At 45.5% G+C, this 15,892-nt stretch overlaps 2 protein-coding genes across 2 annotated transcripts in view; both read right to left on the bottom strand.

The window, feature by feature from the left end:
* The window catches only part of rgs12a (regulator of G protein signaling 12a), a 30,734-nt gene extending 18,897 nt beyond the window's left edge, over window positions 1–11,837 (bottom strand). Inside the window, exons 1-2 of the mRNA XM_062449174.1 lie at window positions 9,936–11,837; window positions 8,197–8,295 (exon numbers count right to left, since the gene is read on the bottom strand). Coding sequence (XP_062305158.1) covers window positions 8,197–8,295; window positions 9,936–11,708 — 1,872 coding nt within the window. The 5' untranslated portion in view covers window positions 11,709–11,837. The remainder of the gene's footprint in view (window positions 1–8,196; window positions 8,296–9,935) is intronic.
* Window positions 11,838–12,761: 924 nt separating this feature from the next.
* msantd1 (Myb/SANT-like DNA-binding domain containing 1) lies at window positions 12,762–15,526 on the bottom strand. The gene is made up of 3 exons (XM_062449175.1): window positions 15,062–15,526; window positions 13,927–14,217; window positions 12,762–13,670 (listed from the first exon to the last, which is right to left on the bottom strand). The coding sequence occupies exons 1-3, from the start codon at window positions 15,310–15,312 to the stop codon at window positions 13,358–13,360; spliced, it is 855 nt and encodes a 284-aa protein (XP_062305159.1). The 5' UTR covers window positions 15,313–15,526; the 3' UTR covers window positions 12,762–13,357.
* Window positions 15,527–15,892: the final 366 nt, after the last annotated feature.

The following is a 15,892-nucleotide window of genomic DNA, read 5'->3' as shown; positions in this document are numbered from 1 at the left end:
GAAGCGCCCTTGGAAAGAGACTTCCTTTTTGGAGAGGGAGGGCACGGGTGCGGCGACTGATAAGATGGAAGACACATTTCTTCCCAAATCAAGTGAGGAGGGGAAAAAAAAGCATCCTCTGGCGAAATGTGACTGCAGCCAGGACAGACAATCTTGTGTGTTTGCTTTTTCGATTAGGGAGTGCTTGAGACGGGACACAACCTTTTTTTCATTCCGAAAATAGCGTTAGAGCCAGTAGATCTGCTAGACGCATCACATTAGCTTAAATCTGATGAGCTCACAGTGTGTCTATGTGACTGGGTGTTGGTGTGTGTGTGCGTGCGTGCGCCTGCGTGCAAGAGTGAGGGATCAAGGATGGTAAACAGTTTGAACCTAATGAGCTTTTCCCAACTCTGTGGGCAGAGCGTAGGAGAAAATGAAAAAGAGGATGCGCCAAATATGATCAGTTTGCACCAATTAAATTCTAAACATGACTCATCCATAATAACATAACTGCCAGCTGAGGATGCAACTTGTATCTTTTTGGTCTGTTTCAACAGGAACAGAATCACCAGAGTCGTTATCACCGGTCTAAATAAGGAACTAGCATCTTGGCGGTCAATCAGTGTCCTAAGTAATGCCTTTTAGAAACAAGAGGGCCTTTTGACTGTCAGTGAAGACTGCACTAATTTACAAGACACCAGCCACCATTGTCATGTGTCATCGCTTAATCTCCATGATCTGAGTTAATCACATTGGGTTCTCCCTTGGAGCAAGCTACTTAGTCGCCACAGATGGAGACAACTTTAATGTGTTAAGATGGGTTGTACCTGTGTCATTCTGTATTACGTATAATGTATTACGTTTTGGACAATGCTATGTTTATTATTATTTGTGTTTAGCTATGTTGCACCTGTTCAATTGTATCTGTGTGTGTGTGTATTGTTTTCAGTCTTGGCTGAAGCTAGGTTAGCTTTATTTAGGTTTGGCAGTGATAGCAACACCAACAAGGACTTACTGCATGTTGCTGCATTCCTCTCTGAAGTTTACCTTCCTCACTGCTGATGCCCTACTTCTCTCAGGGTCGGAGAGATGAGAAGCTAAAGCTAATTCCACTCTAACCTTGACTGAGCCATAACAGCTACACATTGACCCTGACACTGTAACACAGGCTTCATTACCCGCAGCTGCAGGATTGTCCGTCAATGCAACACATGCGAATCCAGGTTAGAAGCTGAAGTGAGGAATTATGAGTCATAGAATCCAACTACAGACTCGCACTATCTTGAAAACTGTTACTGGCAACATAATGTGACAAAGAAACAAAGATTTCTCTTGTTACACAAGGTATGGATCTGGAGACCTCCAACCCAGGGATCCCCCTTGAAAGATGGTATGAAGGCTCCAGTCCTATAAGCCTTCGGGGTAAGCAGCTCTGGCCACATCAGACACTACCACACCCTCATACCCCTTTTTTCTTCCACAAACGACACCAAAAATGGGCTTTCCAACCTGAAACCTGACCCGTATAATTAATCTTTGGATACCCCCCCCCCTTTCCTGGCCACCAAAATAACCCAAGTACAGTGAAATGTAAGTGGTGTTTTCAACATCAGAGTTCTTGGGTGGGTTCGTTGTATGATGAGAGGGCTTTCAGATTTACTTGGGTTTCTCTTAAAGCGTAGCTAAATAGACCATGGAATTACATTGAGGATGGACAAAGTCACGGTGGTGCACTTCCTCAGTAGGATTCTCTATGCCCCGACCTTATGACCCACGGTTTAGTTCTACGGGTTGTTGTTGGGAACTTGAGCTGGCTGAAGGAGATGGGGGGGGGGGAAAGGGGGGGATGGGGATATTGTTTAAGTTGGTCTCTCCCCCCCAACCACCCCCCACAAGCTAGGGCCAGGGGATGCCGTCTGGTCCTCATGGGTATTTGACAAGGGAACAAGTTCAGGGCAGCTCTCAGCGGGTCAGAAATAGACATTTCTGGAGGGAAAAGCACATAGAATAGGACAAAGTCAATATCTTTGTTTATTTATGCATTTTACTGCGAGATGTCTGGATGATACAAAAGTCATGTGTTCGACGCAAGTGACAGAAAGATATAGCCAACAAAGGTGATCCGAGTATGTCCGAACTTTCCCATAATACCATTAAATATGCTTATCTATTCATGATTCATCCTTTCATCCACTAAATCCGTCTGGGTAATGTGCTCAGCCTTTGAGAGGTTGAATATTAGATCAGCGGTGATGATCTAAAGGTCAGTTTTCTTTTTAACCTCATAATGGCAAAGGTAGAGCGTGGGGGAAGGTGAAGAATGGCTAGACCTGGATTTGCATGCAGGTCGTTACTTCCAACACACTGGGAAATAACCAAAGCTTTGGCTGCTGCCCGTTACAGCAGGATCTCCAGGATGTCTTTGCTCAACCTAAACCAAGTAGGTCGCAATAGGCTGACTGGGACTAGTGAGTCATTCCAACAACAAAAAACTCACTGGGAAAGTTATTGTTCAGGTTGCCAAACCACCTGTTTGGCAGCATTGGGGCAGCATTGGGAGACAACCTCTGACAGCATTGGGAGAATCCCGTATCTTTCCAAGCGATCCATGTGTAGGACTTCCAGAGTGTTACAGAGACAGGACCTTGGCACGGTTCTTAGCTGTTCTGTGCCAACGCAAGGCCAAAAGATAGCGACCACATTCACTGAGTTTATCTGCCATACCCTCCCTGCATCCATGCTAGTTCCAACATGACAGCCTCTGTTACTCAATGTCAATGAAACATGTGCCTACATGTCCAGACACACTAAACTGGTTCATATTTCCACGCTTCTTCTAAATGAAGACCATCTACACCCTTAGTATTGGGTTGCAAACATAGCATGAATGTGAGTAACTGTAATAGATCCAAAAGTAAATAATATGATTGGGTTCGCCAAGGAGCGGAATCATTTCAAAAGCCTCCATATCTGGAGAGAGAGAGGCTGTCTAGGGCAGTGAAAACAATAGAAAATCCAGTCTTGTTGCCATCCAATATCCACATTCTTGACAGCAATGTTGACAGATGATGTCATGATGGTGTCAATATGACATCCTCCTAAGGTTGTACACCGCAATGTACAATACACATCAACAAGTCCTGCCCAACACATACACATCTGACCTGACATGGTCAAGACAGGGATCTGTTTTCTGTGGTTATCGTGGCCTGATCAAAAAAGCCAATCCCGGCCACCACAATCCCATTCGGTAGCGTAATCGGACATTTTGTATTCATAATCATGTCTCTGAGCACAGCTAAACTCTAAGAAATCTTCCATATTAATGTACAGCCAAAACGTATTATTTATTTATTATCCCCGTTTGTGGGCGGAGAATATTTAATGCAACGAAAGGAAAAAATCCACAGTGGAGACATTTAGAAAATGTCAGCCTGCTTGCTCTTTACATCCCATAACGCTAGCCCGAGGACACGTTTTGAGAGAGCGACTGTCCACCCACACTTCTGAGCGCGTCCTGTGATGTCAGCGAGATAAAAGCGTGTCATGCTCTTGCACTGACTGCTAATCTCCAAGAACAAACCCTTCTTATTTGTCTTTTCTAGGGAAACGTTAATACGGCGGAATTTGGAGTTTGGAAATCTGGCCCGGGGACGAACGCAGAACAAACGCAGAACAAGGGGTGGACAACAACATTAGTGCCTAGATGTGTTGGCAAGACAAAAGCAGAACTGACTAAGAGCAAGCATGAATCACAGGACAGAAAAGGCCAGTAGGAAACCAAAAGGGGCAGTGCAACCCCACAAGCAACCACATCAAGTCTAACCTCAAACTCTAGCTGCATCATGGCAGGCTAAAAATAACGTTTGGGACAGATTCTATTTGACAACACAATATCTCCATTCCTTTCCAGCAAACCTCACTCCCTCTGACAGCACTAACTCATTTCCAAAGGGTCACTTGTCAAGTGAAATCAATACAGCTCAGTTCATTCAACAGCCACTAATGAATAGTTGATGAGTGGCAGACATGAGAAATTGCTCATCTCTTCACAAAACCTATTAGTATGATGCCTAATTGGAATGCAGATTGTGCTACAGTACACAAAATGTGAAGCGGTGCATCTGCATAGAGCAGCACAGTTTGTTATGAGCACATGAGAGCCATGTTAGTCTAGAAGCTAACCAAAACATTCCTCAGACAAACCACACAAGCTAACCACTGTGAGGCACTTTCACGATAAAAAATATGAACTACAGAGAGCCCAAAGAAGGGGAGAACCAGCTTCAGCGTAAAGGAAGATACCAGTAGTAGACACGATAGATAAGGTCATTTAACAACAGAGGGATAAAATGCAAAGCGATTGAGGAAGAGAGAGAGAGAGTTGATGGAGAGACTTACAGAGTTGATGGTTAAAGTTTGCTCCATGTATGGCGCTGTGTGCATGTGTATTTGGCTGGCGTTCACCGCTGCTCCGCATGCCCCGTGTGTGTAAACAAGTCCATTCGCCGGCGCGCTCCGTCGAGAGTGTGTGTGCGCGTTTGCAGGAGTGAAAGCTCAAGAGGGGGGAAAGCGTGCATGAGAGCCAGAGATCCTGACAGCTACTGGGAGTTCAAACACTCCCTCTCTCCCTCTCTCTCTGCTGTTGCCCGATTCCTCGCTCTTGCTCCCTCCCTCTTACTCGCTGTTCCCTCCCTCCCTCCCTTCCCCTCGTCTTTTTTTCCCTCCTCACCGCTAGTGCTACGCCCACGGGAGCTTTCCCAGCCCCATGCAAGCACACAGACCCGTGCATTTCTACACACCTAGACGGGGACTAGAAGCAACTGGTTCTGGGAGAGGGGACACAACTAACACCTGGTGTGTGTGTGTGTAGGGAGTCAGGTGGCTGAGCGGTGAGGGAATTGGGCTAGTAATCCGAAGGTTGCCAGTTCGATTCCCGGTCATGCCAACTGACGTTGTGTTCTGTCTGTTTGCTGTTCAGCATTCCCAGCGTAACTGCATGTGATGAGTTGGAAAGGGAAGCTTGTAATGAGGAGGGAATAACCTTGGGGGGGCTCTCTCTCTCTCTCTCTCTCTCTCTCTCCTTCTCCCTCTCTCTCGCCCCCTCTCACAAGAAACAAAATATCCGCACAGACACAAGATGAGTCAACCACTGATCATGACAGCTTCTTTGCTGAACAAAAAGACAAGTGGGACAACTGAGAATCCGACCAAAAAACACCAGCTCGACAAATGGTTGCACAAGCTACGTGTCACAGGCGTCGTGCAATGTGTGTGTGTGGATGGGGGCTACCGGCTGCATCCTTCACAGTTGCTGTGACGCACAGCACTGGCCACAGCACAAGGAAACAGGGCCGCACGGCCGCGTATCACTCTGGGCTTCCTGGCCGGGGACGGATGGTTCTGCTCAGGGGTCTAACCTCAGCGGAGGTTTCTAGAACGGGCCTGTGACGTCCCCCCGCAGTCCAGACACAGTGCGGTGCCTGGGCCTTATCACATACGGGATACGCTCAGCTTGAGAAATATGTTCCAGAGCAGCCAGAGGAGCCAAGAACGGAGGAGTGGAATTGGGGACGTCGAGGCTGGACCTCATTTTCCAATGTCTCGTTTTGACATGCCCAGCAACAATGAAGAATGTGCATCATCAAGCATTTAGCGCCCCCTTTTCTGTTTTGCTACAGGGCCACAGCTAAGGAAGTAGTAATTAATGATATGTGTCCACTGAAACCAGACCTCATCTCTTCTGGCTACCCCTCGCTCCTGTGTGATGAATGACTAGATATTCAAATAATGGAAAGGGTAACACATGACTGGAAGGTAACTGGAAGGTAAGAGATTCTATGAGACAACCTTTTCCATATAGATGAATAGTTACCTTTGTATGAATCGTAATCCAACTGGTATGGTAATGGTCTGCCTTTTCAGAGACTTTGGCAGAGCATCATTGATCTTTGCAAATCCTTGATGAAGCTAAGCCCTTGAAGTGCAAACCAGGGGGTGGTCAATAGGTGGGGATATAATTGCCTTTGGCAACCATAAAATTCTTCGACATGCAATTATAACCTGAAATGTATAGGGCCCACTATGACTTGAAACAGCAAGGGTAACTTGCAGCGCTCTTTCAGTCATGGTTTCTCTGTTTTTCCATCTGTTGCACCACACAGGGTATTTGTGAAATGGTCAAAAGGTGCTAGATATCATCTAACCACAGACATGCTAACAGTAACAATATCCCCAAGGAGCTCAGCTTTTCCGTTTGAACTGCCACCCTTGTTCCCAACTGAACTTCCCAGGCTCCCTTGCAGGAACGTTGTCTCATGCAGCTGGACGACTGGAGACTGTCTGCTGCTCATGGTGTGTGTGTGTGTGTGTTTAAATTCACTTAGCCCCACTCAGCCACTGCCCAATGACCGTAATGTAATTTGGCTCTTAGACTAGACCACAGTTCCACTGATCCAGGAAGCCCTCAAAGAAATCCTGAAACTGCTGTCATTGATCTGAAAGTTGACTGGAGATTCCGACACACTGTAGAGGGAAGTCCCAAACATGCACCCTGACAAAAGTGAGCCTCTAACCAAAATGTTGTCATTTTTGGCGTATACAACTTCTGTACAAGGATTCTCAACATCTAAATATAGAACACACTAAAACTTAGTAGGATAGGTATTACAAATGTGAAAAATAGACTTAATGACTGCTTTGAACAGAGCAAACTCTGCCAAAACTGTCGCCATTCTGCTCAAGAACACGAAATGTATTGTCTTCAATAGGAGACTGCTCATAATGCAGCATTCATTCAGACAATGTCATTCTGATCAAGCCAGAGGCAAATGTTATGGAAATCATATGGCATATCACATGGTGCATTATTTGATTATAGCAACAAGGCGTAAGGGCATCGCTTTGTTCAGCAGTTTTCCTCCAGCTTTGCTGTTTGCATCCAGTCATGTGCAAACAGTTAACATATTAGAACTCAGGCCCCATAGACAGCTATCGCTGCTAATGCTAACATGGGAAATCGAGAGCACTGTATTGACGTCTTACACATTGGCAGGATGTTCAACACCCTGTCTCTCTCGATTGGTGTCACGACAGGAGCTGACCCAGAAGACACTGTGAGCTGAGCAAACACAACTCCCCTGTAACACCAGGAATTTGAGATGGACTTAACCAATGACATCACCGCTGCAGAACAAGCTGGTTGTGAAATTCTGCCAGTCCTAAAATGGAGTTCCTGGTTCGGGGGGGCACACTGACCAATAAGCAGCGTGTTCCCACCTTTTTAATAATGACTCAAATCAGTAGGTATGGTTAGAAAATGTGAAGGCAAAACATTTCAGAACTGCGGATTTGACTTAAAGGTTCGTCAAATCATTTCACCACTAATTCATCTAGGAATGATAACTGACCGTTCATATTGGAACCTGTCCGTTTAGCCATGAAACATGCTCTTACGGTTGACATTTATGACAACCTGTGAAAACCTTTTATGATAACAATAGACCCATTCAGCGTGTGTCGGGGTGAGTCTAGAGAGTGGGTTTACAGTGGGTGTACATCTGTGTTAATGTGCACTATCAATTGGCACTCCACAGTTTGCAGTGTTTAAGGTCAAAATAAGAACGGAAACAGAAAAGGTGAAGTAAAGTACCCCTGCAGTAAAGTGAAGTAAAGGAGGCAGGCTAGTCGTCCAATCTCAAACAGGAGAGAATGCGGGCACGTCATTCAGCGGTGCTCATTAGCAAGGCCAAACAAACAGGGCCAATGCCTCAGGCCCACACAAAGACCACTTTGTGAGCCACCCTCGCCGCAAGCATGGCACCCAATAGAGTTCATAGGCAACGGAAATGAAAGGTCGAAAGAGAGCTGAAACTGGGACAGAATGCAGGGGGAGAGGGGAGCGGGGGGGGGAGGGGGGGGGCGGTGGGGGGGGGAGGGAGGGGGGGGGGTACCGCAAAAATTTGTGAAGCTGACCAGCTCTTCTGCATACAGGCTTAGTGAGATAGAAAGTACAATTTGACGACGGCAAAACACTTCATTGTAAGCGTTCATTGTAGTACAGAGCCATTTACAAAGTGGCATTGAATGATATTATGCTGATTGAATTAAGATTAAGATGTTGTATAGTAATGAAATAAACAGATACTTGTAAGGGAGAGCTGCTACACATTAACAAATTACAAAAATATGAAGGGAACTGGACATGGTGCTTACTTCGAGGTCGTCCAACGATCGTGCCAGGCTCATCCGCTTGTTCCCAAAGGAGCGTCGGGCAGAAGCACGGCCGACCCCAATGCCCCAGAATCTGGAGTTCTGTCATGGAACGAGGAAACTTGTTAAGCCTACATCCCACTTGAAATACCACTTGTCAGCAAAGTTAAATACAGGAATGTATATTTTGACAAGCACCCTCAAGTGAAGCAACATTTTTATGCTATCAACACCGATTTTAGGCCAGCATTTGCTATAGTAAAAAAGAAAAAGTTTGAAGAACAGAAAATTAGATAAATATGCAGATGTGTGTAAGTTAGCAAGTGGCATCACTGCTTTTGAATGAATTGTGACAGATTTGCCTTCAGAACCGTTGGTCCATATGCTGTGTCCTTAGCTAATGGGGGTCACGACATGCACTGCTGCCTAACAACTCCCCCCCCCTCCCCCCCGCCCCACCGGGACTATGTCAATATGATTCACCACACACCAAGCTCTCATTAAGACGCATGTGAAACATCTGTAGCATTAGTCTCACCGATGCAGAAGGGGGAGCGCATGAGGCTACGAGTCAGACATTGCGAAAGAAAACGGGCTGTCGGAGTATTCAGACCGGCCTATTACAAAAGCTTTCAATTCAACATTGTTCGTTTCATCGTTACACCTTAAATCAGTTAATTTCTTTACTGAATGCTGAGCGAGCGTGAAAAATTTATTTCGCCGGGAGGCCTACTATTATAATGGTGGGTGAAGCTGAGACTAATGTTTGAGCTGGTATAAAGAATTGCGGGTAATTACCACCATATCACATGGGCTCTACCCTGTAATTTGCATGGCTTCCTGTGTAAAATTGTCTTGGAGCTGAACTGCCACAGACCATCATGATGAGACAGATGCACGATTCATCCCCTGCTCACAGGACTATAACTCTTGCTTGAATAAACAAGGAAGGACAAACAAAGCCACAGATAAACAGGGCATGTATTCCCACGTCTACTGACTGGGATACACGGAAAACATTCAGGAGGTCTTTCCCTGCTCTGCAATTTCCAAAATGATTGAGAGGAAAATGTATTTATTTTCTCCAAAAGTGGCATTTGGGGAAACTAACCTCTCTGTTACGAAACAGAATGCCTTTCCTAAAACATTGTATCGTAGAAATTGTGCTGTAACTTTGTCTTCTCTATTATGACAGCATCTTCAATCATGAGTGATAAGATAGAAAGTAGCCCACTGGTATTGCATGTCACCTTCACTGGTTGCTAAGGAAACAGGGACATCTGGTGGAGAATAAGGTAAAGCAAGTTAAACAGGAATTTGTGACAATGGCATCATTGAGAGCAACAAACAGGTGCCTTCACAGCTCAATTCATAGACAATTGAGTGTTGAAATGGTCTTATTAGTCATATTAAGTGTCAACACCCTGCCCCAACAGACCTTACACCCTTTCAGTGTCTGGAAACCTAACTCTGTAAGACCATTTAACAGTTCCTGTGAAAATGAATTAGTCATAAAGTAAAACATAAAAAACACAACAACTTTCAAACAGATGTTCAGCAGAAAGACCTGCAAAGGTCTTTTGTGAAACACAACATTCACAATCATTACTATCCACCAACTATAGCAAAGTCAGAAAGCTCCTTTGACTCATGTTCATAGAATACCAAGTGATGCCTTTACTTCTCCAAATGCTATATAACCTGCACTATCAAACAAAGATGATGAAATGTATTCAACTCACCTTCATATTCCCATCCTTCCGGTACTTTCCACTCTGCTGTTCTCCATTGAAGACTCTTTTGGTCCACTCCCCCCTCTGAGGGACCTGTCTTGGGGGCAGCATCATGATGGCCATGGCCTCAGCTGACTGGTACCTGTCTGCAGGTATTTGGTACATGGGGGGTGGAATGTTGCTGCTACAGCCTGACCAGCTCTGGGTAGAGACAGCCTGAACTTCTGGGTCTCCATTACGCCCCTTTGGCCACCTCTGCTTGACGGAGAACCATTTTTGGCTACTTCGGAGTGGGCCTACGAGGAAGTTCTGCTTTTTACCCAGAGGCACTGGAGGAGGTGGGGGCTTGAACTGGAACTCAAGCCTGGGTGGGGGACCTCCATACAGACTGGTTAGGGAATCAGGGCCCGGTAGAGATTCTGAAAGAGAACGTAAGCTACTTCCTGGATTAAGGTGATGGCCATTTTGCATGGGTCTGGAAGGCTCTTCGCCAGAAAGGTAATCCCAGGGACAGCTGGGGAGATGACCCCCGGGGTCGTTTCTGGGGGCAACGGGGAAATCCCTGTCCGCTCTCTCCTCAGGGGGGGAGGCGTTGCCGATCCCACTGTCTCCATTGCTGCTGCCGCTGCCCTTCTTGCTGCCACGGCCATCATTCTGGGTCTGCTGGTGAGCTTCCTGGTCTAGTCTGGCCCTCAGCTTCTCCACAGCTGCCCCCATGTCGCTGTACAGGACCGACACAAAATGGAGGATGGATGGAGGGGTTTGGGGAAACTCCAGGCAACCAAGGACATCTGGGTCTGGCGTGCAGTCAAAGCCGAACCGGCCGGCAACACCCAGATGTAAACCATGGTGGCCTAAGTCGGGGTCGATAAAAAAGACATGACATGACGCCTTCACAGGACCGTTCTCCAGGATATGGCCGTTGGTGATGTTGGCCGTGGTGACCAGGCAGAAGAAACGCCTGTCTTCAGCACACACCGACCCCAAGATGAGGTTCTCAGCCGGGAAAGCTGCCAGCACGGCTCCGGCGTCGTCGCAGAGGCGAATGCAGTCAAACATAATCTTCATCAAAACCAGCTTGTGGGTGTCCTGCTCTGTCCCCAACTGTCGTATCCGTCCACGGATGACCTGAAGGCAGGCGTCCTCGGAGTCTGTCATGTTCAGGGCCAGTTCAGTAGAGCCCAAGTAACCAACCACCACGAGCATGTTTAAAATACTCCAGTCTGCGTCGGCATCATCCGGGTCAGTGAAAGCACAGTTGGTGTCCCCGCCTCGAGGCGTCTCCTCCTCGCGATGAGGTCGCGGCGTGGAGTTCCAGGTTTGCGCCCAGTGGGACATGTCAGGCTCTGACACAGGCCTCTTCGGGGAAAGCCCTTTTGTGTCTGCACTGCCGAAGTCCTCATCACTGCCAATGGACTCCAACTGGGGCCTGACGAGCACAACCAAGCGCAGGGGACCTTTACAGGTGCCAATCAACTGCACTACAGCCTCGTGGGACGCCTTAGACACGTCGGTTCCGTTGACACTCATGATGCGATCCCCCTGCTTGAGTCCCACCTCGTCTGCGGGGCTACCTTCCAGAATACCGCTCAGGAGGCACGGGCCTCTTCCTGATATGGTAAACCCATATCCTGTCCGACCACGGACCACGTCTACTCCTCTCAGCTCAGTCAGTGAGTTTAGCTCCAGCCGCCTCCGTGCTCCTGCTGGTTGAGCCAGCATCTTCATCTCGTTTGCGGGGCTTTCTAGGACGCGGAGCGTGGGAAGTAGCCTTGATGTCATACTGGAGCCTTATCCGTCTATTGCCAACACCAATGTGTCGTTGTCATTATGTATTTAGATATTACAGAGGACAGAGACCCACTATAAAAGCAGGACAATTACTTTGTTGTTATAAAGTAATATCTGTGAACTAACCAAATAGCTTACTATGCTTTTCATGCTATTCAAAGTCTATGTCGTTTGTTTACCTAAGTGCAGCCTACGCACTAGCTTCTAAAGACTGATACAAAATATTCAAATACAGCCTAATATAGTTATTTTCAGTTATTACTAATGTAGTCTACCAGAAGTCCGCTCAAGTAGTGACCGTGTCTCTGGTCTGGACAGGCTGCAAATTAAATCCCATACTGCACACAACACGGTGCCAGCTGGCGGCCCCCTCCTCAAGGAAAGTCCAATCAAAGCCCTAACTCCATGCAAGACGTGGGCAAAGCAAACGACACAGCTCGTGCGCCTCGATTTCGTTGCTTTGAACCGTTTATTTTTTATACTATTGTGAACATTTAGCTAATCTGTTTGACTAAAACATTTAGAAATGTTTTGCTTAAGGATTACGTGCAACTACACTCCACACATATTTTTACAATGTAAGCGAATGCTTCGCTAATAAAGCTACTACAAAGTATTACCTCAAAGTTGAGTCTTGTGAGTATAAATCGCATATAATGTCAGTAAATCACCGCTGTAACAAGTCCGTGCATGTGTCGTTTCCGCATAATGATTTTTTTTTTCAAAAGTTTCCCTCCTGTATTCCATATGGCAAAAACAAACACAGCCCGCCTCCAGTCATTGTACTTAACCACAAAGCGTCTTTCATAGTAACCATGACACCGTAACGTCCCAAAGCACGTGATTTGTTTCATTGGTCAATCCCCCTGCCTGTCAGGTTCACTATTCAAATATATGTGGTGATACTATTGGCTATGATTTGCAGACAGACTGGAATCAATGCAGCAAATGTACGTGTCCCACAAACCGCAATGCAACAAGGTTGAGAAATCGAATGTTATTCGGTTGCATATAATTAGACATGTGAAATACTGTAATAGAGGGAACACGTTATCATCGACAATCAAATGTAAATAAAATGCATAACGATTTCAGTACCAGTTCATAATGCCCAAATTCGCGCATTTTACTAAATTTTAATGTGGGTTAGGTTCTGAGAACCCCCGCAGCCACATCCCGGTTAACAAATAATATTTGTGATCAAAGGGCTGAAAAGGAGGCGAGGGTAGTCAAATCACATGGCTGATCCCACATATACGCCCTGCAGCAAGAACAATTGGCCATGCTAGCTCAGAGTCAGCCATGGGAATAATATTTTGCAAAATATATTCATCAATACACATTACATGCATTATTGAACCACCCTCAGTAATGTACAATGTGCTAATCTCTGAAGATCAGTTGTCTTGTTTTGTGAATAGCCCCATCTTGTGAACATTAGAACTTGTATATTCACTGTGGTATCCAGTAGTCATGTCTTCATGCTTTGACTAATCAACAGACTTTAGTCCAGGAACTGACATTTTCCCCATCTAACTAAAAAGCCATACTAAAACATAAAAAGGTAATTAAAAGGTAAACTTGCTATTATATTCGACAATGCCAAAAGTAACAATTTCTCCTAGATCTCAAACAACTCATTACTGTGAACCCTGACCCTTCAACTGTCCCGTTTCTTTGGCCCCACCCTGGGCCCAGGCTTTGGGTGGGACGGTGGGTAGCTGGATCATCTTCTCCAGCAGGTTCATCATGCGGTCCTGGAGCTGCAAGCTCTGGACCTGGTGGAGGTTCTGCTGATGCATGACCCTGCGGACCTCTCGGCAGGTTTCCTCCACCGCCCGGCTCACTTTCTTCTGCTCTACCAACATGGCCTCCATCACCCTCAGCTTCCTTCTTTTCAGAGACTGCTGCTTGGTCTCAAGTCTCCTCCTCTTGAAATGTGGCACATGAACACTAGACATGGAGAATATTTTAGTTTTGAGAGAAGTTAGACTTTTTTGGAACAAAAAATGTGTACAAATGTGTTCAGAGACCTAAACCCAGTTGAAATGACATTTTGGTATATCATTTTATCTAAAGGGCAACCAGTACAACCCCAATTGTTATAAAGTTGCTCTCTGAACCTGACCTGAAACCATGAAGCATACCATTATAATGTATTCAAAACAGGTAAGAAAATCGTATTAGCCCCTGGCCTGGTTCCCTTTACCTGGAGAGCTCTGGAGAGTTAACACTGGCCGAGGAGACTGAGAACTCGTCCTCTTCTTCTTTCATCTCCTTTTCGTCAGATGTGCCTGTGTACTCAGGCAAGAAGCCCAGACATATGGTCTCTGGCTGAGACAGTAAGTTCTCTGGCTGCGAGGACGTGGACGGGCCGGGGGACTGGCGTTCTAACTCGTTGGTTTGTCCATTCTCAGTGATCTTGGTGAATATCTTATCTATGGCTTTGTAGTACGGCCATTCTATTGTCATACCTTTTGCCGTCATGCATTTCTGTCTCCTGTTCAAGAAGTAAGGAGTAAGTTGTGTTAATTTGAGTGGTCAGTTAACATTAGTGAGCCAAAGACCTAATCAATTCTGTGTCTCACTTGTACCTTGACAAATGTACATGGCAAATCTAGTGTTGGCACAGACAAAGTGGTTAGAGAACAAACCCATCTCCTAACTATAAAAGGCAGGTTTGTGTGCGTGTGTGTCTGTGGCTCAATTATCACAAGAACCGGGCACTATCTGAAGTTCAAAATTGGCAGGTGTGTTGCTCAGGACCAAAGGACATGATTCACATGTGATGTTGTGTGGATGTGGTTCTAAACAAATAAATATACATATGTGGTTTCACCTCCATGTTGAGCTTCACTAAGTGATGGAGCCATGGACAACGGGCTTGTGATAAATTCAGATTAGTTTGTAAATGTTTTGGGGGTAGTGGGGTTGTGTTCAACATTCCATAGCCAATTCCCCAAATACATCCACCATCACAAACATTTAGCATATTCCAAAAGAAGAAATAATGAATGCACTGGGTCTTTGTGTGTAAGTGTGGTAAGTCTGTTGTTCATTTGTTTGACAAATTACATTTACATAAGTTCAATATAGGAAACAAAAATGATTCATTCACCAGACCCAGTCGAGTGGTGAACGAATCATTTCTGTTTCCTCTACTGAGCCAATGCAACAGTTACAAGAAAAATGAATGAAAGACTCATACCAGAAGACTCAGTTGAGTGGTGAATGAATCATTTCTGTTTCCTGTCATTTCCAATAGGAAAACCTACAAACTATTAAATGGGAATTTAAGAAATCTAATTTTCCCAAAACAAGCTATTTTGTTTCTTTACTCTCACCTGTATTGAAATGACATGTTTGTGATTTTCATCTTTATCTCCTCCTTGGGACGATGTTCTCCAGTCAAGCTGAAAAACCTCTGAGACATCTTTTCATAGATCTTGGCATTCCGTTTACTCTTTCTCAATTCAAAAAAGTTTTCTTCCCACAGGGACAGAAGGGTCTTCATCTCTGCATCAGTCCAGTTTCGGGCCCTTCTGTGTTTTTCACTGTTGGCCTGGAGTAGATAGCTATAGTCTTCTGCAGCCATTTTGAAAGCACTCTCTCCTCCTGAGTGTTTGTTGTTGTCAACAAAAATATAGAGCCTTTAATTGCTCACTTGTCCCTATATACCATAAGGTTTCTCCAGTAAGTCTATAGAATGTGGGTGTAAAATGCCACACACCACACTGCCTCTGCTGTTTTCCTGAGCTTAGCTGAAAGAGGACTCAAAATGGGGCCAAGGGCATGGGAGGGATCATGTTAAAAGCTTTTAAAATGGAGACTTGCGAGTGTGATGTCACGTTGCCCTGACAACCAGGCTTGTACCTCCCCCTCTTCAAACCACTCCCTCTTTGCCTGCCTCTCACTTATTGCCATTACCATTACAAAAAGCTTTTAGCTGAAAGGCTCTGGGTGAGACAGATTACACAGGAAACACATTTGAGCCCCCGGGGAGGGGAGCCAGCGCAAAAGAAGGAATCATATTTTTGTTTCCTTGGCAACAAGACCTTCAATTTGGCATTCAGTCAAGACAACGTTTTTTTTAAAAGCTTTTAATAACAGACAGATGAGTCTGCAGTAGAGTCTACAAAAGTGATACAATAAACTTATTTGAGTTTCCTGTTACA

Source organism: Osmerus eperlanus, chromosome 23 (assembly GCF_963692335.1).
Source record: "Osmerus eperlanus chromosome 23, fOsmEpe2.1, whole genome shotgun sequence".
NCBI classification, from domain to species: Eukaryota; Metazoa; Chordata; class Actinopteri; order Osmeriformes; family Osmeridae; genus Osmerus; species Osmerus eperlanus.
This window is presented reverse-complemented; position numbering and strand designations above follow the sequence as displayed.